This window comes from Lissotriton vulgaris, chromosome 2_1 (assembly GCF_964263255.1).
Source record: "Lissotriton vulgaris chromosome 2_1, aLisVul1.2, whole genome shotgun sequence".
Classification (NCBI taxonomy): domain Eukaryota; kingdom Metazoa; phylum Chordata; class Amphibia; order Caudata; family Salamandridae; genus Lissotriton; species Lissotriton vulgaris.
In genome coordinates this window covers 1,443,599,927-1,443,621,617 of record NC_141687.1, presented here as the reverse complement: position 1 = coordinate 1,443,621,617, position 21,691 = coordinate 1,443,599,927, and the positions used below count along the sequence as shown (strand labels likewise).

At 45.9% G+C, this 21,691-nt stretch overlaps 1 protein-coding gene across 2 annotated transcripts in view; it reads left to right on the top strand.

Annotated features, from left to right (window-relative positions):
- LOC147732728 (NXPE family member 4-like) overlaps positions 1-21,691 on the top strand; it is a 473,957-nt gene that overhangs the window by 433,387 nt on the left and 18,879 nt on the right. For both annotated transcript variants that reach the window (XM_086957280.1, XM_086957279.1), the window contains exon 4: positions 11,899-11,960. In XM_086957280.1, coding sequence (XP_086813406.1) covers positions 11,899-11,960 — 62 coding nt within the window. The remainder of the gene's footprint in view (positions 1-11,898; positions 11,961-21,691) is intronic.

The window sequence follows — 21,691 nt, the reverse complement described above, 5'->3', positions numbered from 1 at the left end:
CAACATGTTTTAATACAGCCATTCCAAAGTTAGCATTTACCGTAAGATTAAAATGCACTTAAGAGTATATGATATGGCTGTATCACAGAACAGCTACAGAGAAGTGATTCTAAAGGCTGCAGAGCGGCTCAGCTCATGCTTGGACACCCTCTCACACAAAACCAAGCACTCTGCCTTCAGGATTTGAAGGCCTGCTATAGGAGTGACTTATAGGTTTATATGTGTCTGTTTTATAAGGTAGATATAGGTAGCCTATATCTTAGTAAGGGGTGCAAGAACCACCTTACCCAGGCTGCAGTAGCAGACCTTTGGTGCCATTTTGGAAGGCTTCCTAGTGGTGTCATAATACATGCTTCAGTCCCTGGTAGGCCTCTGGGATACCTATGCCCATGGTACCTAAGGTACCATATACTAGGGACTCACAAGGGTAACCCAGTAACCAATATGGAGTGTACCTTAAGTACATGCAATCAATTTGGAGAGGAAGCAGCTAAGCTGGGGTCCTGGTAAGCAGGCCCCAGCCAGACTTAAGTCGAAAAACAGTGAAACGCCAGCAAAAAGTGGGGGTAACCATAGTAAGCAGATCCTACTCTCCTACAAGAGGGGTTCTGTCTGTATGTAATAACATCCTATCGTCTCCCTCCCTGGGCCATATTCGCATGAAGTTACGCATCAGCGTCACAGGCCTGTGACCAGCTCTTAGCTTGATCCACACTCTTTTCCCAAAAGGATCTGTCTTTGAACTCCTCACTCTAAATTGCAACATGTCCTCGGAAATTATCACATCTGCCATGCTGATTCCTCCTTCCCTATCCACCTCAATAGCCTACTGCCGTCTATTTGTCACCTGTTGTCTTTCACCCCCAGGGCCAACCATTCCCAACCCTTCACCGCCCGTCTGACTCTTGGATCCTTGGTAGGGTCTGCCACCCCTTCCAATCCAGCAAAAAAGGCAATTGCTGACAACTGTCTTCTAACCAGAGTCAGCGACTTTCCTTTCTCTCTCTGCTGTACTTTGAATATGTCTACCCCTTGTGGTGTAAATTTCTCTGTACTCCCTGCTCCCTTTAAGACTGCCAAGTATACCTGCCATGCTCTCTCATACATACTCTTAGCCTTGGGCACAATGGAAGCCGCTATCAGGTCGGGGGCAATGAGACACCAAGCTTCTATAGCTTTTCCGAGAAATTCTTCATTTTATTGTCCGCTTGTGGCCATCGAGCTCTGAATTCTGTTAACTTAAAATGAGACAGGGCATCAGCTACTGTATTGTCCACCCCTAGCACATGTTTGGCAATAAAATACACATTGCACTTGAGGCAACCCTGAACAAGTTCTTTAAGTAAGCGGAGCACCCATGGACATTTTGCCCTCTGATTGTTCCCTGCCATCACTGCAGACATACTATCAGACCAAAACACGATGTCCTTATGCTCAAGGAAAGTCCCCCAAAGATGTAGTGCCACAATGATGAGGAATAGCTCTAAGAATTTGATGTTGCGTGTCAACCACGTCTTGACCCACTCTGCTGGCCAGTGCTTCATGCACCACCTTGAACCTAACACTGCCCGAACCCTACACTGCCAGCTGCGTCTGTGTAAAGTTCTAACTCTGCGTTCGCTTGCGTTGGTTGCTGCCATATCACTGAACCATTGAACCCCACCAAAAATTCCTTCCATATGCCCAAGTCAAGTCGTCTTTCACCTCTGCAGATAGCCTCATGTGGTGGTGTTTTGCCCTCAAGCTGTATATTGCCCCGGCGATGTTCCTAGAAAGAACCCTGCCCATGGGTATCACCCGGAGCGCAAAATTCAGCTGCCCCATCAGGACCTGCAACTTGTGGAAGGAGACCTTGCGTGCTGCTAGACATTCATCTATGGAAGCTTCAAAGGCTCTTACTTTCTCCTGAGGGAGTCTGCATACGCCGGCTAAAGTGTCTATTTCGATGCCTAAGAAGGTTAAGCAAGTCATTGGACCTTTGGTTTTATCTTCTGCCAAGGGTACCCCCAATGCCTCTGATAACTGCTGGAAGCCCAGCAGGGCCTTCCTGCAAGCTAGCGACCAGGTGGACCCAGAAAAAGGAAGTCATCTAGATCATGCACCACATCTCATGATGCCACAAGGTCCTGAACCGCCCATTCCAAGAAATGACTCAATGTTTCAAACACCACACATGTGATGGAACACTCCATTGGCATACATAGGTCCATGAAAAAACTCCCCTCAAACGTAAAACTTGACAACCAAGTGTCTTCTGGGTGCAACGGCAGGAGGCAAAAGGCAGCTTCTATATCAGAAGGTTGCCATCAGAGCGCCCTCAACTAGTCTCTGTAGTTTCTGAATAGCAGTGTCAAATGTGGTGTACTGCACTGCACATAGTTCTGGATCCAACCTGTCATTGACTGATAACCCTGTTGGACTTGATAGGTTATGAATCCGGCGGTATTTCCCAGCCTCCTTCTTTGGCACCAGGTCCAGTGGTGAACACAATGAGTCTTGCCTTGGTGATTTCTGAAAAGGTTCAGCCGCCCTCCCTAGCGCTACTTCTTTCATGATTTGCTCTCCCTTTTGCAAAACTGAGCGCTGATTGCATTGGGGAACTGTGGTAGGCAGCGCACTAGATGGAATATGGAAACCAAACTCAAAACCTTGATATAATAGATGAGCATCTTGCCTTCTCTTGTATCTACTGCAGGCCCGGACTGGCCATAGCGGGAACCGGGCAATCCCCCGGTGCGCCGCACAGGTGGGGGCCAGTTTTGAGCCCCTGGGGGCCGATTTTGTTACAGGTCCGTTTTTGCAGCATAGCTGCAAAATCGGCCCTGCAACAAAATCGGCCGAAAACCGGCCCTAGCAAAGCGCTCGGCGGCACCTCCAACCCCCCCCCAGTGGGGAGGGGGGGGGGGGTCGGCCGAGCACTTTGCCAGGGCCGGTTTTGGTTCGGGGTCCGGCCCTGATCTACTGAGCAAGTGGGCCAGGACATGCAGACGAATGGGAGTGGGTGGTTTCTTATGATGACTGGGCTGGTCGGCCCCTGATCTGTGCGTGGGCAGGGGTATGCTGTTCCTTAGGTTTCCCAACTTGCTTGTAAGATTTGTTCTCTGGGTGCCCTTGTATTCCACAGAAGAAACATATATGACTGAACTTGCATGCAGATCCCCAACCACATTCATTCTTGTTAAACTGCCAGCAAGCCTGTTTCTTGTCACCTGCCCCTTTGTCCCCCCGAAAGGAATGAGTGGTCTTGCTAACCGGCGCTTCAGAGTAAAATTCAGCATGTCATATGTTAATCTCTCTCTGATCCCATGCAACTTCTAGCTTTACTGCCTTCATTTGCCTAAATTTGAGTCGTATTGCAGCCAGGCCATGCCCTGGAATTCTGAAGCTGCCACGTGAATCATTGTTATGTAGCTTCATCAACTGGGAAGCCAGCGCTGGGTACTGCTCTACCATGGCTGCTGCCTAAATTGCAAATCCAGTAACCCAATTCATGATTGACCATTCCCCCCAAACTTTTTTCTGCTTAAATTCGTCCTCTTTGCTTGCCCTGTTCTTCCCTGGAACCGCATTGATAAGATCAAATACATCTACAAATTCTCCCCTGAAAATATTTTCTCTAGTTTCTGCCGGCACATGCCATGTAATGCCTGCCGGTGGGGCTATTGCGAGCGACGCAGAATCATAAAGCACCGGGCTCTGTGACAGAGGATTCTGCACCGATACCACCACCACCGGGGGTACAGGCGGTGCTGTTTGGAGTCTCCCCGACTCTGGTAATCCCGTATTATTGGTTGGTCCTTGTGACTTTGCGTCGACCACCGCAGGAGATTATGCCACCCCACCCGACTGGACTCACACTTAAACCACCCCGCTGCCTTGATGCACTACTACTGGAGCGGGGGCCTGCGCGATAGGTGGTGTTGCCATCGCTATCCCCCCATGTGCCGCCGCAGTTTACGGTGTCTGTGCTGCTACTGGCGTTGCTCTTATGGGAAGAGCCGCGCTCTGTGGAACCCTCTCCACTGGGAGCGACTCTACATTCATCTGACCCTTCTGCGCAGTTGTGCCAGAAAGCTGATTATTGTCTTGTCTCAACAGGGGCTGGACTGCTGCCACCGCCTCACCTGAGATATCTGCTTGAGATTCCGCGACTCGTTTGAGCTTGTCTTGTTATGCGTCCTTGAAACGTTCGGGTGTCCACCTTATGCGTTTGGACAATGGGGCCTCCTGCTGTGGATTCGCTCTAGCCCCCTGAGCTAACGTCCGCAGAGTCCAATCGATGCCGCCTTTCTTTGCGACCTCCCACAATGCCGACAATGACTGAAATTCCTCCAGTGTAGCTGGGGCCTCTTTATCACCCCGTGCATGCTTTGGTGGCATCCTGCCCACAAAAGAAAGCAAAAGAGCGTTAAACATTGGCCAACGCCTCTTTACCTTTGCCCTCTTGATGGGCTTAATGACCTGCGCCCGACCTTTCACACCCTCATGCTCACCTTGTACCTCATTTGGCCAGGGCACCAGGAATACTCACTACCCGAGTGCCCCATGCGTCCTCCAAACTTCCCAACCCCTGTGATTTGCCCATGCATTAAATCCACCCTCCTCCTTTGGATACTCCACCTACTCACTAGCTGAGTACCGCGGGGTCATCATTCTCCTTATCATTCAGAGCTGTGCATTATCATGCATTATGCCCCCCTCCTCTAGGAGCGCTCAGCCTACTCACTAGCTGAGCTCCCTGGTTTACATGCCTGCAAACTGTGCTTCCCTGGCCCATGCGATACCGGTTAGGCCCCCCCATCACCACATGCCCTTTATCTTTGGCACAAGCGGTGCATTCCATGACCCGCTTTGCCCTTAATCAAGCATTTCTCCTCATTCTAAATTTGTCACACTAGCATTTATGACACGTGCTTGCCCCTGAGCGGTTACCACGTGTTCCCATACGCTGGCAATACTGCTCCAGTGCTCCCTGCCCGTCCTGCTTCTGAACCTATAACAATGCCGCTCTTGTATTCTAGAGCACGCTTGCCTCCAAATGGACAACTAGCGTTCCTACAGGCGTAATGTTGACCCGGTCCGCTCCCTCATTTCAAATCGTATCACGCTTGCAAAATCGTATCACGCTTGAAATTCCATCACGCTTCCGATCAGCTCCCTCATTTGTAATCGTATCACGCTTGTAATTCCAACACACTTGCCCTCCGCTCCTTCCGCCTTGCCCCCGGAGGTTCTCACTCATACGCGAGAGCGTCATGTCACCAACTACACGCATCCGTTCCCCCCAGCACCCCATGCTGAGTTATGAGCGCTCTATGAAATTTAAAAGCAGACCGCGTAATTTTTTAAAAGCAGACCATCGTAAAGCCCTTACTTCAATTCACAACTACGCTATGAGGCCCTCTCACCTGGGTGTAACGCACAGCAGCTGGTAACTCCCCCTAACTTGATTGCGGCTCCGATCAGCTGGGAACCCTTGGAGAGAGGACAAAGAAGGCTTCCCCCTCGTGTCCCTAGCTTTTATCCCCTTTCTTGGAAGGGGTCACCTGCGCACCTTAGTGATGCATCTAGGTGACTTTTCACGTTTCTTGGCTACGCCCCCTCCTACCCTCTTGACCGGAAGTTGTCCCAGACAAAATGCCATAAAGAGCATCCCGGCCGTAGGTTTGGGGGGTGCCTATTGTGTCATGGAATCTCAGAGTTGTGAGGTCATTACGCTTTGGAAGACTCTTGTGTGAGAGAATTCCAAGAGTTAACAGTTGCTGCGTCATCGCTGTTGGATGAGGTGAACAGACTAAACATCTCTCAGGCCTCAATACAATCGCGTTGGCCTTCTTTTTAAACAACTGTAATGTTTTTTATATGCATTGTGGTCTGCACTATATGAGTTTGGACCCTTATGTATTTTGTTTATGTTTTTATCTTCAGCCCTGACAAAGTTCTAAGAACGAAACACGTTGGCTGTTGCTTGGCTGTTGTTTTTACACTTTGGATTTATATCATTAAAGACTTTTGCAACTAAGGAACTGATTGAGCTTCATTATTACTGCTTGGATATCCAGGTAGTGCACAACTCCATTATCGTCAGAGACTAAACATCTCTTACCTTCAACTGTTTCGTCTCCTTTGTGTCACAACATCACAATTTTGGCGACGAGTGTAGGATCCATTTTGATGCTGTATTCTTCATTTATATACACCTCAACAAGGCGAATGGCGGCTCGTTGTCGCAGCTGACAGCGGTTAGATGCTATGTTGGTCGTTTTGTGGCGGACTTCGAGGCATTTGAGTGACCAAAGTGTTCCTTCACTGTTGTTGGTCCAGGGATCCTAGATGAACGATTTCCTGGTTTGTCTCTGGCTTTGAGGCACTCTCTCGGTTTCGAGTCAGCGCGTCTCTTCTCTTCAGGCGCCACAGTGTTGACTGGTACGTTCGCTCTTCCCGCCGAGCGTTGCTGGAGGCGCATGTAAGGTGGAGCCCACAAGGGTGCGTGTTGTGTGTTGCCACTGAGCTCAGAGGAACAACTGTTCGCCCTCTAGCTCATTTCTACATTGCTTTGGGGCGTTTGGAGGAACAGCTCCTCTCCCTCAGTCTGTGGCGATTGCACCCGATGTGTGCATGCGTAAGCTTAAAGGAGGGAGATCTTTTTTTTATACAACAACTAGAGCGCGCAAGTTACAGGAAGGGATTTACCTTCGATTTAGGTGAAACTCAGAGTGCTCTGAGCTTGGTTCTGAGAATCTACTCTTCGCCATCTAACTCATTGTGAGAAGTGCATCTAAACTCAAAATATTAGCAGTACTGTATCTCAATAATTTGTTGCGCAGACGAACATCGAATTTGCCCTCCAGCTTTTCGTTAACTTCATGGCATGCAAAAAGGGGTAAAACTAACTGAAAATCTAAGTGGCAGATAAAAAAAAGGAATAATAATAATAACATAATATATACATGTATTTTTTTTAATTAGTTGGCACACAAGATTACATCTACTCTAATATTATTTTTAACAAGTATTTGTAAACTATGTTAGAGTATGTGGCACAAATCAAAGTGCTGAACGCAAACATGCTTTGTTGTTGCATTGTTTAACCCCTCCCATGCTCATGATGGAGCTGCTCCGTCATGAGCATCGGCTGAGCTGTGCTCATGACGGAGCGGTTCCGTCATGGCCCTGCCGCCGCGCCTGCGCGGCGCTGATTTCGCGCCTGCGCGGCGCGTTCTATTGAGCGGGCGGGGCCATGACAGAACCGCTCCGTCATGAGCACAGCGCAACCGCGGCTCGTGACGGAGAGGCTCTGTCACGAGCATGCGAGCGCCGCTCGGCCCCCCCCCCCAGCGCTGCGGCGGAATTACCGCCGCAGCGAAGGGGTTAAGGGAGGAGGGGCTGGATGTGTTAGAAAACGTACCTGATCTTCCACACGCAGAGGCACGTGACTTAAATGAATATGAAATTGCGATTACAAATTTAGATCTGCATTATTTACCGCATGTAAGTATAATTTAGGAAAGATATAATTTTAGTTTAAGATGTCAAGGAAAGGATGAATCTGTGGAAGAGTTTGTGACTGCTTTCAGGAAATTGTCATCTAAGTGCAAATTTGGGAAAGCGACGTAAGAAATTATTAGGGATCAGTTTGTGTTGCGCTGCAACAGTGACAAGTTACATGAGGAACTTTGGATGAAAGATGAGCCACCTCTTGTGGAGGTTTTAATTGTTGCAAAGCAAGTGGAGCATATGATGAAGTGTGTTGTTGAACTTAAGGCAGGGAAAGAGGTACATACTTCTAGTGCTTCAGATACAGATATTACTACTGAAGTTAACGTGGTTAAATTACACAGTGTCAAATCTCTAAGTGTTCCAGAAGTGAAACAGTTCTCTGAGGTTAGAGGTTCTAGGATTAAAGAACAGAATCACAATGTAATTTGTTTTAGGTGTGGATATGATGGACATAGAGCCAATGATAAATGCTGTCCTGCTTTGTCACAAGTTTGTAACTCCTGTGGCATCAAAGGTCATTTTAGTTAGTGTTGTTCGAACAAAAACAAAAGATATAATAAGGGCAGGAAAAAGTAACCATGCCAGGAGATTATGTTGCAAGTTTGTGAGTCCAGAAGCACTTTTCCATCAGAAATAGTTAGTAGTGATGGGAAGGACATCATAATGAAATGTGATTATTGTTCCCGCATCACCATCATCTCTAGGAAAACACTTTTCAGTTTGTTCCCGAATGATAAGTCACCAAAATGGATATCCAACTGGGAGGTTAGGTGGGAGCAAAATTGATGTGATGGGTCATTTTGAAACAACTATAAGTATGTGTGGGAAAAGTATGTGTGGAAAAATGTATGTTTCTTGCAACGGTGATGATCTTTTGGGTTGGTGTCATCAGAAGGAGTTGGGTGTTAATTTACATCCAGGGAAAAAACCACAGATACAAGTTGACCAGGTTGATTGCAATTGTAAAAGGTTTGTCAAGGAATTTAGTGATTTATTCAAAAACAAACTTGGTAAGTTAGTAGGTTATAAACCCAAGATCAGACTAAAGGACTGTGCCACTCCTGTTGTGGCGAAGGTGAGTAGGATTCACCATACATCTGCAAGCAGTGGTTGACAACGAACGCAAGAGGTTGGTAGAGTGTGGAGTCATCAAAGGGATTGAAGCTACGGACTGGTTGGCTTCTATTGTCGTTGCACGTAAGGGCAACGGAGACATTCGTCTTTGTGTGGACTTGAGGGCATTGAATAAAGAGGTTGTGGTTGACAGAATTCCGTTACCCAACATAGAGGAAATCATCACGACCTTTTCCGATTCAAAAGTATTTAGTATATTAGATCTGATATCGGCCTACCACCAGGTCGATAACATGAGAGCTCACAGGATCTTACAGCCTTCTTAACTCCTTTTGGCATCTTTCGTTTTAAAAGGATGCCATCTGGATTCATTTCTGCTGCTGCAGTTTTCCAAAGATTTATGTCTGTTATTTTGAAAGATCAGCCTGGTGTAAAGTGTTATCAGGAAGGCATAATTATTTATGGTTCCAATAGTAAGGAGCATGACCAGCGCGTTCGTGAGGCGTTATTGAAGCTTCAGGATGCTGGTCTAATACTCAAAACAGAAAAATGCAAGTTTGGCATCAATGAAGTAAGCTATTCGGGTTATAAAGTTACTTCTACAGGAATGAGACCTAAAAATGAACTTGTGGATACGATAAAAGCTCCAATACAAAAGAAGAACTTTCTTCCTTTTTAGGAATGGTTGAGTATTATAGTCGCTTCATAAAAGATTTTTCAAGTAGAACCTATCACATGAGGAAACTGTTGAAAAAGAATAATGATTTTGTATGGTGTGTAGAATGCAACAAGGAATTCACAGATGTAACGAAGGAGTTAAGTAATGCTCCTTCGTTTCAATCTTTTGAGGCTTCATCTGAGACCAAGATTGTATGTGATGCAAGTTGTAAAGGGTTAGTTGCTCTACTTATTCAAACCAGGAATGGAAAAGAAAATCTGATTGCGTGCATATCAAGAACTTTCAGGGATGCAGAACATAACTATTCTGTAATAGAACGAGAGTCATTGGCTGTGTTCTGGTCCATAATGAGGTTTAAGCAATTTCTCTGGGGCATCACATTTGGTGTGCAAAATGATCGTAAACCTTTAGTGGAAGAATTTACTAAGAAGGGACTTGATCCCATTTCATCCGGCATATGGAGATGGGTGGTAGGCTTGCAAGACTTCACCTTCACTGTTCAGAATGTTCCAGGTGCAAACAACTTTTCTGCTGACTGTTTATCTAGACTTATTGACATGGATGTTGCCCAGTTTGATGGTAGTGATGAACTGGATCTAGAGGAGGCTGTGAGTGTGTGTGAAGTGACTGAAGGATCCATTGGTGAAGAGGAGTGGTTGGATGAACTTCAGAAGGATGTGATTTTGTGCAAAATCAGAGATATTGCCAGTTCGGGTACGAGGTGTAAATCTCATCTCAAGGAGTGTGCAGGATGTTGGGAGAAGATAATGGATGAACTTGCTGTTGACAAAGGGTTGTTGAGAGGCACAAGACTAATTCATCCTGAAAAGTTGAGAGGCAAAATACTACTTTTAGCTCATGAAGGTCACGTGGGTATTGTTAAGGCTAAAGGGAGGATTCTGAGAGATTTTTGGTGACCTTCACTGGGTCATGTTGTTGAGTGTTTAATTAGAGATTGCATTGAGTGTGCAGTCTGTGATAAGAGACTTAAAACCAATCAGCTACCCATGGTTTGCAGAACTCTGAGGTAGCAATGGATATTCTTGGGCCTATTAGAGGTAAACATGCCACACCTTATGTCATTGTTCTCATGGACCCAGGTAGGTGTAAGTTTCATGTGTGCAGGACATTTCTTCTTCCAGAGTTATCAGGTTTCTTGAGGTTGTGTTTAAGAGAGAGAGTTTTCTCAGGTATTTACTTACAGACAATGGAGTGCAATTATGTTCTCGTGAGATGGAGTTGTTTTTGCAAAAGTGTGGTGTTGTTCACAAAAAATCAGCACTTTATCATCCAGAGACAAATGGTGCCATTGAGAGAGTCATCAAAACTTTAAAGGAAGGCATACCACTGGCGAGAGTGAATGGCCTGGATTAGGAGAAAGAATTGTCTAATAGACTCATGGGTTATTGCATCTCACCACATGGCTCTACTGGTAAGACTCCTTTGAATTATTCAAAGGTAGATCTCCGTCTACTGTTGTGTGTCCTGGATGGATGAGTTGGGGCAATGGCTGTGCTGACAATATTCCTGGTTTGTGGAGAGAGAAAGAAATTGTTATTCAACGCAAGAGAAAAGAAGACTTTGATTCCCGCAAGTGTGTGAGAAATGTTGAGGTCAGAGTTTGTCAAAATAAAAGCTCCCAAGGGTTGTGCAGTTTGGTCAAAATTCACTAGGGAGTTACAAGTGATCAAATGCTTTTAAAATGCTGTTAAGACACATTATGGTTGCATATGGAACAAGAGTAGAGTTTCTGTTATAAGGAATATGTCAAATTCTTCTGACAACTCAACTTTTATATCAAAACCTGGTGTAAGTGGATTCTGTAATTCAGGCTTGTGGAAGTCATTCAGTATTACTCTTCCTGTTCGCAGGAGAAGCATTAGGGAGATCAGGAAACCTGCTTATATCAAGGATTTTGTGGTGTGATATGTTCTACATGCTGAACTTACTTGCTTATGTTATTTAGATCTGTGTTATTTCATCTTCTTAATCAAACAGTTTTTTCATTTGTTTCTTCATTCATTTGTTAATAATGTTCTTTTATGTACACTGTTGTATAGGAGGAGAAGTGTGGTGTGGAATCTCAGAGTTATGAGGTCAATGTCTTTACGCTTTGAAAGACTGGTGTGAGAAAATTACAAGATTTGACAGTTGCTGCACCACCGCTGTTGAATGAGGTGTACAGATTCAACATCTCTTACCTTCAACTGTTTCATCTCCTTTGTGTCACCACACCTACCAATTCCAGTTGCTCTGGTTGTTGAGAAATGTGACGCAGATGCACTGGTGGCACTGTCGATCTATATCTGTAATTTGTTGACTGACAAAACCTGCACTAACAAAGCTCACTTTGATAAGTTTGGTTCTTGACTTCTAAGGTATTAGCTATTCCCACCAGTAAATCACTTCTGGCATTTTGAAAGAACAAAAATAACTGAAGGTTCTGCGGGTAGTATCACCTCAGAAGTAATTTCAGACGGTGTGAACCCTTGGGGTATTGCTGAGATATGCTCAAATGGCACCCGGTGAAAGGTTCCATTTCAGGACAAGGTCATCAGGGTTAACAACTGAGTACAATGCTTTTGTTTCTTATTTTTTCTTGTATTCACAATTATAATTTCATATTTTTGTGTATTACATTACAGATCTAACATCGGTGTCGAAGTTCCAAATGCATTCAAGCTCCTCGGTGTGGTCAACTGTCGTAGTGAGTGCTTGTTTACTTTAATATGCTTTATTTGAGCCTTTTTTTTTGCTCGCATCGAGCTTATTTTCAAGCCCTGAAGTATGCCCCAGGCAACTCCTTTGCAGTCAACTTAACGATCAGGTGCTGTCTGCTTTTAACCCCTCTATGAAATAGAGTTCTATTGAACTTTCCTGTTACCTCGCAAAACGACATTCTCCACAGTTTAAAAATAAGTTAATCATAAAAAAGAACGGAGGCCCCCTCCCTGTCCATGCTTTGTTTCTGAGTAATTTCTGTAGTAAACTAGTGTGTGGACTTTCTGCTTTAGATCCACTTTTTTAGTTCTGGGTTAGCCAAGACATTTTTGATTTTATCAAAATAATATATGATCTAATATACTTACTTATAGGGGATTCCAGCTAGGCCTCTTCACTAGTGGATGTGTTATTGTGTAATTCACGTTTTCGTCTGCCCACTACAGCATGGGGCAGTGATATTCAATTTGATTGAAGGCATTCTGTCCTTTCACAATGAGCACACCCACATACAAAGGACTCCCCTTCATTGATACTATGGCAATGTGTGATTTTTGAGACCCAACATATTTTTGCTTTTAGCCAGTGTTTTTTTATGAATGAGGACTTAGCAGCTTCCCCAACTACACAATTAAAAAAAAAAACATGACAAAGCAAGACATGCATTGACAGAGCCAAAAGGCTCGCACAAAAAGGTAGTGTGGCTCACTGGTTAGAGGCGGCAGACCTGAGAGCAGAGGACGGCCAGGGACCAGGGTTCGATTCCCGGCGCGGCAGGTTTCTGGACCAGAGTCAGCGGACTCGATAATTCTCTCGCCTCGGTGCCCACTCTGATCAGCGATCACACTCGGCAACTCTGGGCATTAGCTTGCCTCATCCTCACTAACGGCCCCACCAGACCGCCGGGGATGCCTGGTCTCACCCTGGAGATACCCACTAAGGGACCATCTCTCAGGGAAGCCAGGAAGGGTTTTGCAGCGGTCGAAGCGCCTTGGGACCCTACGGGTAAGTAGTGCGCTATATAAATGCCTATACATTTACATTTACATTTACATTTACACATTTACTCACTGGCTTTCCCAATGTTTGTTTCTAGACTGTAGCTGAAAGGACATCACCCTGTGAATGTCAAAAACACATATACATTTTGAATAGCCTGGAACAAAAACACCCTCAGTATGAGGTCTGGCCAGGGCAAGCTGGTCTAATGAAGAATACGCAACAAAAAGAACATGCTGCCTTCTGTAAAATCTGGGAATATAAAAAAAAAACTTCAATGATGTGGCCTTTTTATTTGTAATGTTTTTAAATAACGGGCCTTTCAGTTGTGCTATACAGTTTATCATTAGTGTTGGTGATGTGGAAGAAGAAATAAAAACGTAACAAAGAACTCGAAAGGCAGGCAGCTACAATGTTGCATTGTCACTAACACACTTTATAACAGCAACTTTAGAAAGAGCGGAGAAAATAAAGCAGGCAGCTGAGGTACAGGCAAAATATTTAGCATTTATTTAAAGAAAAACAAAAATCATTGAAACACATTTAGAAAACGATTTGCCACCGAAGAGAAATAAGATAGCTTCAGGCAGACGTGGTTGTTGGGCACAATCTTTCTCAGTGACTGATAGTGGAATAAACTAATGGGTAACGGGCGGACCCTTTGCCCCATGTTGAATACTGTGGTGAGCGTAATTGACGTGAATGGCAAGACCAATAATTTAATCCTGTTGAACAAAAGCCTCTCTATCTATAATATATATGATTTTTTTTTGGGGGGGGGGAAACCAATAGCCCGACGAGACAACTATAGCTGTCACAAACGCAAGACCTAAATAAAAGGTTGAATTAGCGCAAGCCATGGACAATATACTGGAGGAAGCAGTGTGGAAGTGTTGCTGCCCACTTGTTCTATTGTGGCCCATAGCGTTTAACATGGCCAAACATCTCCGATTGACATACGGGCCTAGTTTATATTCACCCAGTTATTCCCTTTCCTGTGCTCTCACTTAGGTGACATTACCTTTAAATGTTGTCTCTTTATTTGCATCCCCGTTTCTAGTGAACTTCAGGCACTAAAAAGTACAATACAATTTAAATTCTAGCTCTCAAATTAAATATAGAATAGAGTCCAAACGCCAGACTGGCAACCAAGATATCATTCACTCCTAAAAATTATATGTAAGGACAAGATTGGTTTCAGTTTTTCGCTCAAAAACCCATATCCTACTGAGTGGCAGTATTAACCCAGTAGACAAGCATTTACAATGCAATGGTCTCGTCTTTGTTAAAGTTAGAGATATTGGCATTGCTCATGACATTATTTTTGTTTATATTTTTGTTTTTAAAACATATAAATAAATGGCATTGTCATTTACAATGCCACTAGCTTAATCTCTTGCAAATGCGAGACCTATTGCATTTGCACCCACACACACACACAGAGCAACCCACACAGCCACCCACACACACAGCCACCCACACACACAGCCACCCACACACAGAGTCACCCGCACACAGAGCCACACACACACAGAGCCACCCACACACAGCACCACCCACAGACAGAGCCACCCACACACATAGCCACACACACAGAGCCACACACAGACACAGCCACACACACACACACAGAGCCCCTACACACACAGATCCCCCCACACACACAGACCCCCCACACACATACAGAGCCCCCACACACAGAGAGCCACCCACACACAGAGCCACTCACACAGAGCCACATGCACACACAGAGCCCCCCCACACACACAGCCCCCGCACACACAAAGCCCTGCACACACACACACACACAGAGCCCAGCAAACACACACAGAGACAGTCCTGATTATGGCTCTGGAAGTGATGCTTAAAGCCCATAGATTCGTACCTTGGCAGACGCTGGATGTCCAGAGCGAAAAACAGACCCATTATCCCAGTATGCAGGCACTGGGTGAAGCTGGGTGTCCCCGGATTTAGTCCAATCTACTCCCAGGTGGTGCGGGACTTTGGTGCAGGTTACGTCTCGTAGAGAATATGCTGGGTGAACATGGATAACGGCCCGGGGAGGTGATGCTGTCCCTTTATTGATAACGGCCTGGAAGTCCCGTTACACATAGAATTCTCCTTTCCATGCAGCCTCCGCTCCTGGCGCCTGGGTCCCGGGAGGAGCAGAGGACGTGGCGGCGGCGGCAGGCAGGGGACCGGGGTCCGCTCTCCAGAGCAAGGGGAGGCTGTTAAAACCTGTGCTGGAAGCTCCGCCAGCTCTTAAGCAGCCATTTTTAAAACTCTGCGAGAGGCGGCGAGGGAGGCAGGAGGATGCGGCGGGAGGTCCCTCTCTCGGCGGCCAGTGTCTGAGCTCTTGTCCCGGCGCCCGGCCTCCGCGCTGCCACGGGGCTCCCGTAAACTGCTTGCGCTGTCTGCTGCCTTCCGGGGCCGGCGGGGCTGTCCTCCCCCAGCCGCAGCACAAAGAGCAGAGGAGGTGCAGGGAGCAGCCTCTTAAAGGTGCAGGAGGAGCAGAGGCAGCAGCAGCAACACACACGGGCTGCGGACTGACAATACCATGCCCTTGTACCAGCTTTATCGTAGCGCTAACCCTGCCCTCATACAACTAGCTATACAGCACAGGCCCTAAGATAAGCAAGCCCTCTGTGGGGACTGCTCCTATTAACATGTAGGGGCAGTACCAGCTAATCAGCTTTATAATACACGTACTTGAACACGACCACGCCATGAACACGACCATGTTTCTCCAAGGTCAAACAGAAATGCCTCAGAGAAACGCCCGTCATTTTTGGACTGGGGTGTGTGTTTTTCTTTTTCTCCTCTTCCCATTGGCTGGAATGTAACTGAGACAGTTAGGATTATAAACATGTAATAATCCAACAGCCCATTCTGGCCAATGGAGAACAGGTAGCCTTGCAATAGTAAAAAACGAAAATGGTTGTAATTCACTATTACGACATGCCACACACATCAGGGCTTGTCCTACCCAATACTTACAATGCACCCTGCCCTTGGGCTTACCATAGGGGTGACTGATATGAAGAAAAGGGAAGGTTTAGGGACTGACAAGTGGGTGCACTTGCCCAGTCAGCATGACAGTACTAGACTGCACGCAGGCTCTGCAATGGCAGACCTTAGACACATTTTACAAGGCTGGTTCTGTGGGTGGCACAACCAGTGCTGCAAGCGCACTAGCAGCATTTGGATTTACACGCCCGGGGCACACTCAGTGCACTAGACTGGGGTCTGAAAAGTAAACCAAATAGCCAAAAATGGAACCACTAATTAATACATAAATTTACAAAATGGGAGCACTTGCACTGTGGCACTGGATAGCAGTGGCACAGTGCCCAAAGCATCTAACACCAGCAAAAATACATGAGGCAACAGCAAAAATGGATGGGAGACCCACGCCAATGGTGCCAGGTCTAACAGAAGGTATCTATGAGGTGCCACCCGTTTTGATAGTCCTAATCAATCTGTTCCCTTCTCTTGCCTACATAGCCAATGTTACTTAGAGAGACCCAAAACTTCTTTTTAAAAAAAATGTTTGTGTCCTCTTATCCCCACTGCTGCTGCAATCTCAGGTGATAACAATGGACCGTCCTCACAGCTGATGCACAAGCAGTGGCCCAGTCACTAAGCATGGGCTGAAAATTCGTTCCGCTCGCGGAATTTGCAGATTTTTGGCAATTTCGCGGTCTGCGAATCACGCGAAATTGCCAAACAATCAGACCAACCTCTTAAGTGTCTGTTGGACTTGGCCCTTTATGCCGGGTCATCCCTGAACCTTTTGCCTTCCTCCTGTATTTTGTCTGACCTGTTTTTGTTGGTTTTATGACTCTGGGCACTTTACCACTGCTAATCAGTGCTAAAGTGCATATGCTCTCCCTATGGTAAATTGATGTATGGATTATTGACTCCATGATTGACTGATTTGGTTTACTTGTTAGACCCTAGTACAGTGCGCTGAGTGTGCCCAGGGCTTGTAAACCAAATGCTGCTAGTGGGCTTGCAGCACTGGTTGTGCCACTCACAGAAGCAACCTGTAAAAATGTGTCTAAGGTCTGCCATTGCAGAGCCTGTGTGCAGTCTGGTACTGTCATGCTGACTGGGCATGTGCACCCACTTGCCAGTCCCTAAACCTTCCCTTTTCTTTCATATCAGTCATGCCTATGGTAGGCCCAAGGGCAGGGTGCATTGTAAGTATAAGGTAGGACAAGCCCTGGTATGTGTGGCATGTCCTAATAGTGAATTAACGCCATTTTCATTTTTCACTATTGCAAGACTACCTGTACTCCATAGGCCAGAATGGGCTGTTAGAGTTATTACATTTTATAATCCTATCTGTCTCAGAGAACATGATAGAAATTCGAGTTTAGTATGCCTGGACTCAGAATAATAAAATACATCTTTTAGTGAAATTTATTTTAATATTCTGTGTTTGCAAATACCACTTTTTGAAAGTAGGTATTTGCTTGTCTAACCATTCAACCCTGCCTCTGCTAGGTTGTGCATTCCTTGTCTGGAGTTTGAATGACAAGGCTGGGGTTTTCCAGGAGACAGAGTGAGTCCACCCAGTGGTGAATAGAGTGATCTGCATCTAGATGGGAGTGAGGAGTTGCACCTGGGACCTCAATAAGACTGTGCCTGCCCCCCACAATGCTGGCTCCACTCCCTGTGAAGTGGCTAATGTCTCTGCCATGCACACTGAAAGAAGAGAAGGAGTCCTGTACACAAAATGCTCCATGACTGTATTTGCCTTCCACAATGCTGGCTCCACCTCCTGTGGGGTGTCTGATGTGCCTGGCCTTCACTGTGAAAGGAAAGGAGAAGTCTGGTAAGCAGAGTGCTTCAGAACTGGTTTGGACTGGGCAAAGGCCCCTCTCCCCGCAGAGAACAAAGGATTTTGGGGTATAAATATTGGGACCCTGATCTCAAGAAATTAGATCACTTTTGGACTACAAGAAGAAACCTTTACTGAGGAGAGGAACCTGAAGAAACTGTGGAGAGACTATTCCCACACTGAAGTGCTGCTTGGGGGATTGGCCTGCAGTGGTTGCCTTACTGCCAAAGGAAAGAGAAAGGAACTTTGTGTACTTTGCTTTCAACTTTCAAAGGATCTCTAAGGGCTTGGAAAAGAGCCTGCCTCCTGCTGAAGTCTCAGGGACAACAGACTTCAACCCCCAACTCCCCTTGGTTCTTGTGGAAGTGCCTGCTGCTGTTTTGGGCCTTCTGAGGAACTGCGTGTCGCAAGGATCTGGAAGCGCGACTCAACGAGAAGAAGCATGTCGCCGTCGCTGGGCCTGCCGTCGCAACTCCGAAGAAGGGTTCACCGCTGGAACTGTTGCACTGCACCGCATCGGACAGAAGTGTGCTGCAATGAAGAGGAACAAATGGGGGAGTCAGGTCCTGGGACGTGTGGTCGGCTGGACCGTAAGATATACTTAGAAAAAACTAGATACCAACTACACAATTACTTTAAATCCTCTTATTTTGAGGAAAAAACCAAGTGAAACTCCTGGGTTTATCTGGGTATAGTGCTATTACCCTTTTTCCTTTATTATTTTCAATTTTTTCTATTTCATGTATGAAAAGGACACTTCCTCGTATTTTTTGTTCACACATAAAAACAAATATTTACAACACAAAACATTTTTGAAACATACATACACCAAATTGTATATACACATCTCTTTGACTGACTACATACACCTCTTAATCACCGGCCCCCTCCTCCAGGCAGCTGACAACCATGGTCATTCATCAAACCACTCATTCATGCCCATGTCATTCCTCCTCCCCCTCCCCCGTGTCTGCTGCCTCCCCAGCACATCCGCGTGCACACTAGTCACACTCATCTACAAAGCCTTGTTCTTTCGACTCAGTCTGCGGGTCACGCCTGGCTGCTCCCTCATGACACTGTCACCTGCCCTCTGCCCTGCGACTGCTGGTCTCACATGTACCCGGGTCTCCCACTCATGCCTGTCTCCACCAAATAATAAAGGAAAAAGGGTAATAGCACTATACCCAGATAAACCCAGGAGTTTCACTTGGTTTTTTCCTCAAAATAAGAGGATTTAAAGTAATTGTGTAGTTAATATCTAGTTTTTTCTAAGCAATGAAGAGGAAGCATGTCGCCGTCGCTGCTGCTGCCGTAGCAACTCCGAAGGAGGGTGTCGCCGCTGTAGTTGCTGTACTGCACCGCATTGAGAGAAGTCTCGCAACGAGGTCGGAGAAGGGTGTCGCCACTGGAGTTGCTGCCGACGCATCATCAGGGTGTTGCCGCTGCAGTCCACGCATCGAAACGAGAACTTCTCGCATCCCCGAGAAGAGTGCCGCCTCTGGAAGATCTTCACGTCTTTATTTCTTTGTATCTGAACTTTACCGCATTCCCATCGCTGCAACATTGCTTGTTGTGAAAGCGCACCGCAACCTAAGGTACATTGACGCAAAGTATTGCATCTTAAGAACTGAACTGAGCTAAGCTAAATCTACCATCTTAAAGTAATAGTATTGTGTATTCTTGTCATTTTTGGCCATGTGGTAACTCTATTTAAAGTCTACTTATTTTTTATATAAAACCTGTGTGGTGTCCATTTGTAGTGTTGTCACTGGGTTACTGTATGTGGTCACAAATGCTTAACACACAACCCCTCTGAGATAAAGCCTGTCTGCTCGTGCCAAGCTACCAAGGGGGTGAGCAGGGGTTATTTTAGGAGTGTAATCCGCTAATCCTGACTAGAGGCGAGGGTCCCTATTTGTCACAATTACCTACCTGTGCCAGCTAGAGACCCCCAAATCTAACAGTGTCCATTATATTCTATTAATAGTGAAAAAGTGATTCTTTTTTAGATTGGCTGGCTTGACCATAGAATATAACTGTTTCAGAGAGACTTAACCACAAATGTTTTAGCTCGGGTTCTAGGATCACTCCATTCCAGATCCCATACGATACCTCCAAAGTTTCATCCTCAACTTCCAGGAGCTTCCGATAGCATAAAGAGACCTCCTTACTTATGGGCTGTGTATCTTGCATGAGTATTTCAACCTACCAGGCACCACCAATGTCCAAATTAGCATTCAGACAACAACAAGAAAGCTGTACATATTTAAATCTGGACAGGGAAACCCCAGGGCCCGATTCACAGAACTAACCTAAAACAAAATCCTAAACTTACTACCATTTGGGTATTCACAGAAGGCACTTACTCATTTTGGTATTCACAGAAGGCATTTACTCATTTGGTACCCACAGAATGTAAATGTAAATGTAAATGTATTTGAGCTTATATAGCGCACAGCTACCTGCAGTGGGTTTCCCGGCGCTTGCTTAGGGAACCCGTCCTGGTATTCCCCTGTGAGATAACCCCGGCAGGGTATCCACAAGGTGAAAGCCAGGCATCCCGCCGTGAGGGGCCGTTGTGGAGATTAAGCAAGCTATTGCCCAGAGTCGCAGAGTGTGAACCCGTGAGTCGAGAAGGCACCGGAGTGAGAATTATCGAGTCCGTGGAATTTTTGAGCCCAAGACCCGCCGAGGCGGGGAATTGAACCCTGGTCCAGGGCCGATCTCAGCTTCCGGGTCTGCCGCCTCTAACCCCTGAGCCACACTTCTCCACATTTCTCATCAATGAGAAGTGCCTTCTGTGAATACCAAAATGAGTACATTACTCAAAATGGGGAAGTTACTCATTTTTGTATTCACAGAAGGGACTTTTTTTGTTTTTGTTTTATAAAGTTTTATATAGCGCTAACTTGACCCAAGAGGGTATCAGAGGGCTTTACATTTAGGATTGTTACAATAAAAGTTACATCAGTTACAAGAGCATTGAAAGGTACAGTATACAAAAATAATGTTGCAAGAATTCGTAGGAGGAAGGGAAGGAAGGAGTCATTAGCGGGCAGATGAGGAGGAACTGTGCCCAATATCCGGCTGGGTAGGTGACGGTCAGGGGAAAATCAGGGCCTATCTCCTCAATAGCTGTCTAGCAACTCCACCGGACATCAGACATGTTGCTCAGGTTTCAGCAATCAGGAGAACCAGTTTTGAGTTTATTTGATTTGATAAGTTTATATAGCGCTGGCTAGACCCAGAGGTATCAAAGTGCTTAACCAGAGAATCCTTGCATTACAAGGTAAATCTAGAAATATTATATATAGCGCTGGCTAGACCCGGAGGTATCAGAGCGCTTTACCAGAGGATCCTTGCGTTACAAGTTACATCAGTTACCATAGAGTCGTAGCGTAGTAAGGTACAATAAACAAACAACATGGTTGAGAGGATTCGTAGGAGAGGAGGGGAGGAAGGGGCCATAGCAGGAAGACGAGGAAGAACTGTGGCCAATGTCCGGTGGGTAGGTGACAGTCGAGGGGGAAACCAGGGCCAATCTCCTCATTAGCTGTCTAGCAGCTCCACCGGGCATCAGTCATGGTACTCAGGTCTCAGCATTCAGGATTAGAATAGCTTACACCCGAAGGTATCAAAACTTTTTACATGATATTCTTGTTGTTCCAAGATTACATCAGTTATAGGTTACATCTTTTGCAGGGAGAGCATATAGAGATCTTTGAGGACGAGGTAAGTGGAAACGTAGAGGGGTATGGGGTGGAGTAACAGGGTAGGTGGGAGATACAACAGAAAGACAAAGGGAAAAATCAGCCCAAAGTATATCCCTCTCACTTTTCAATTAACGACAAATTAGCCACAACAAAAATGAT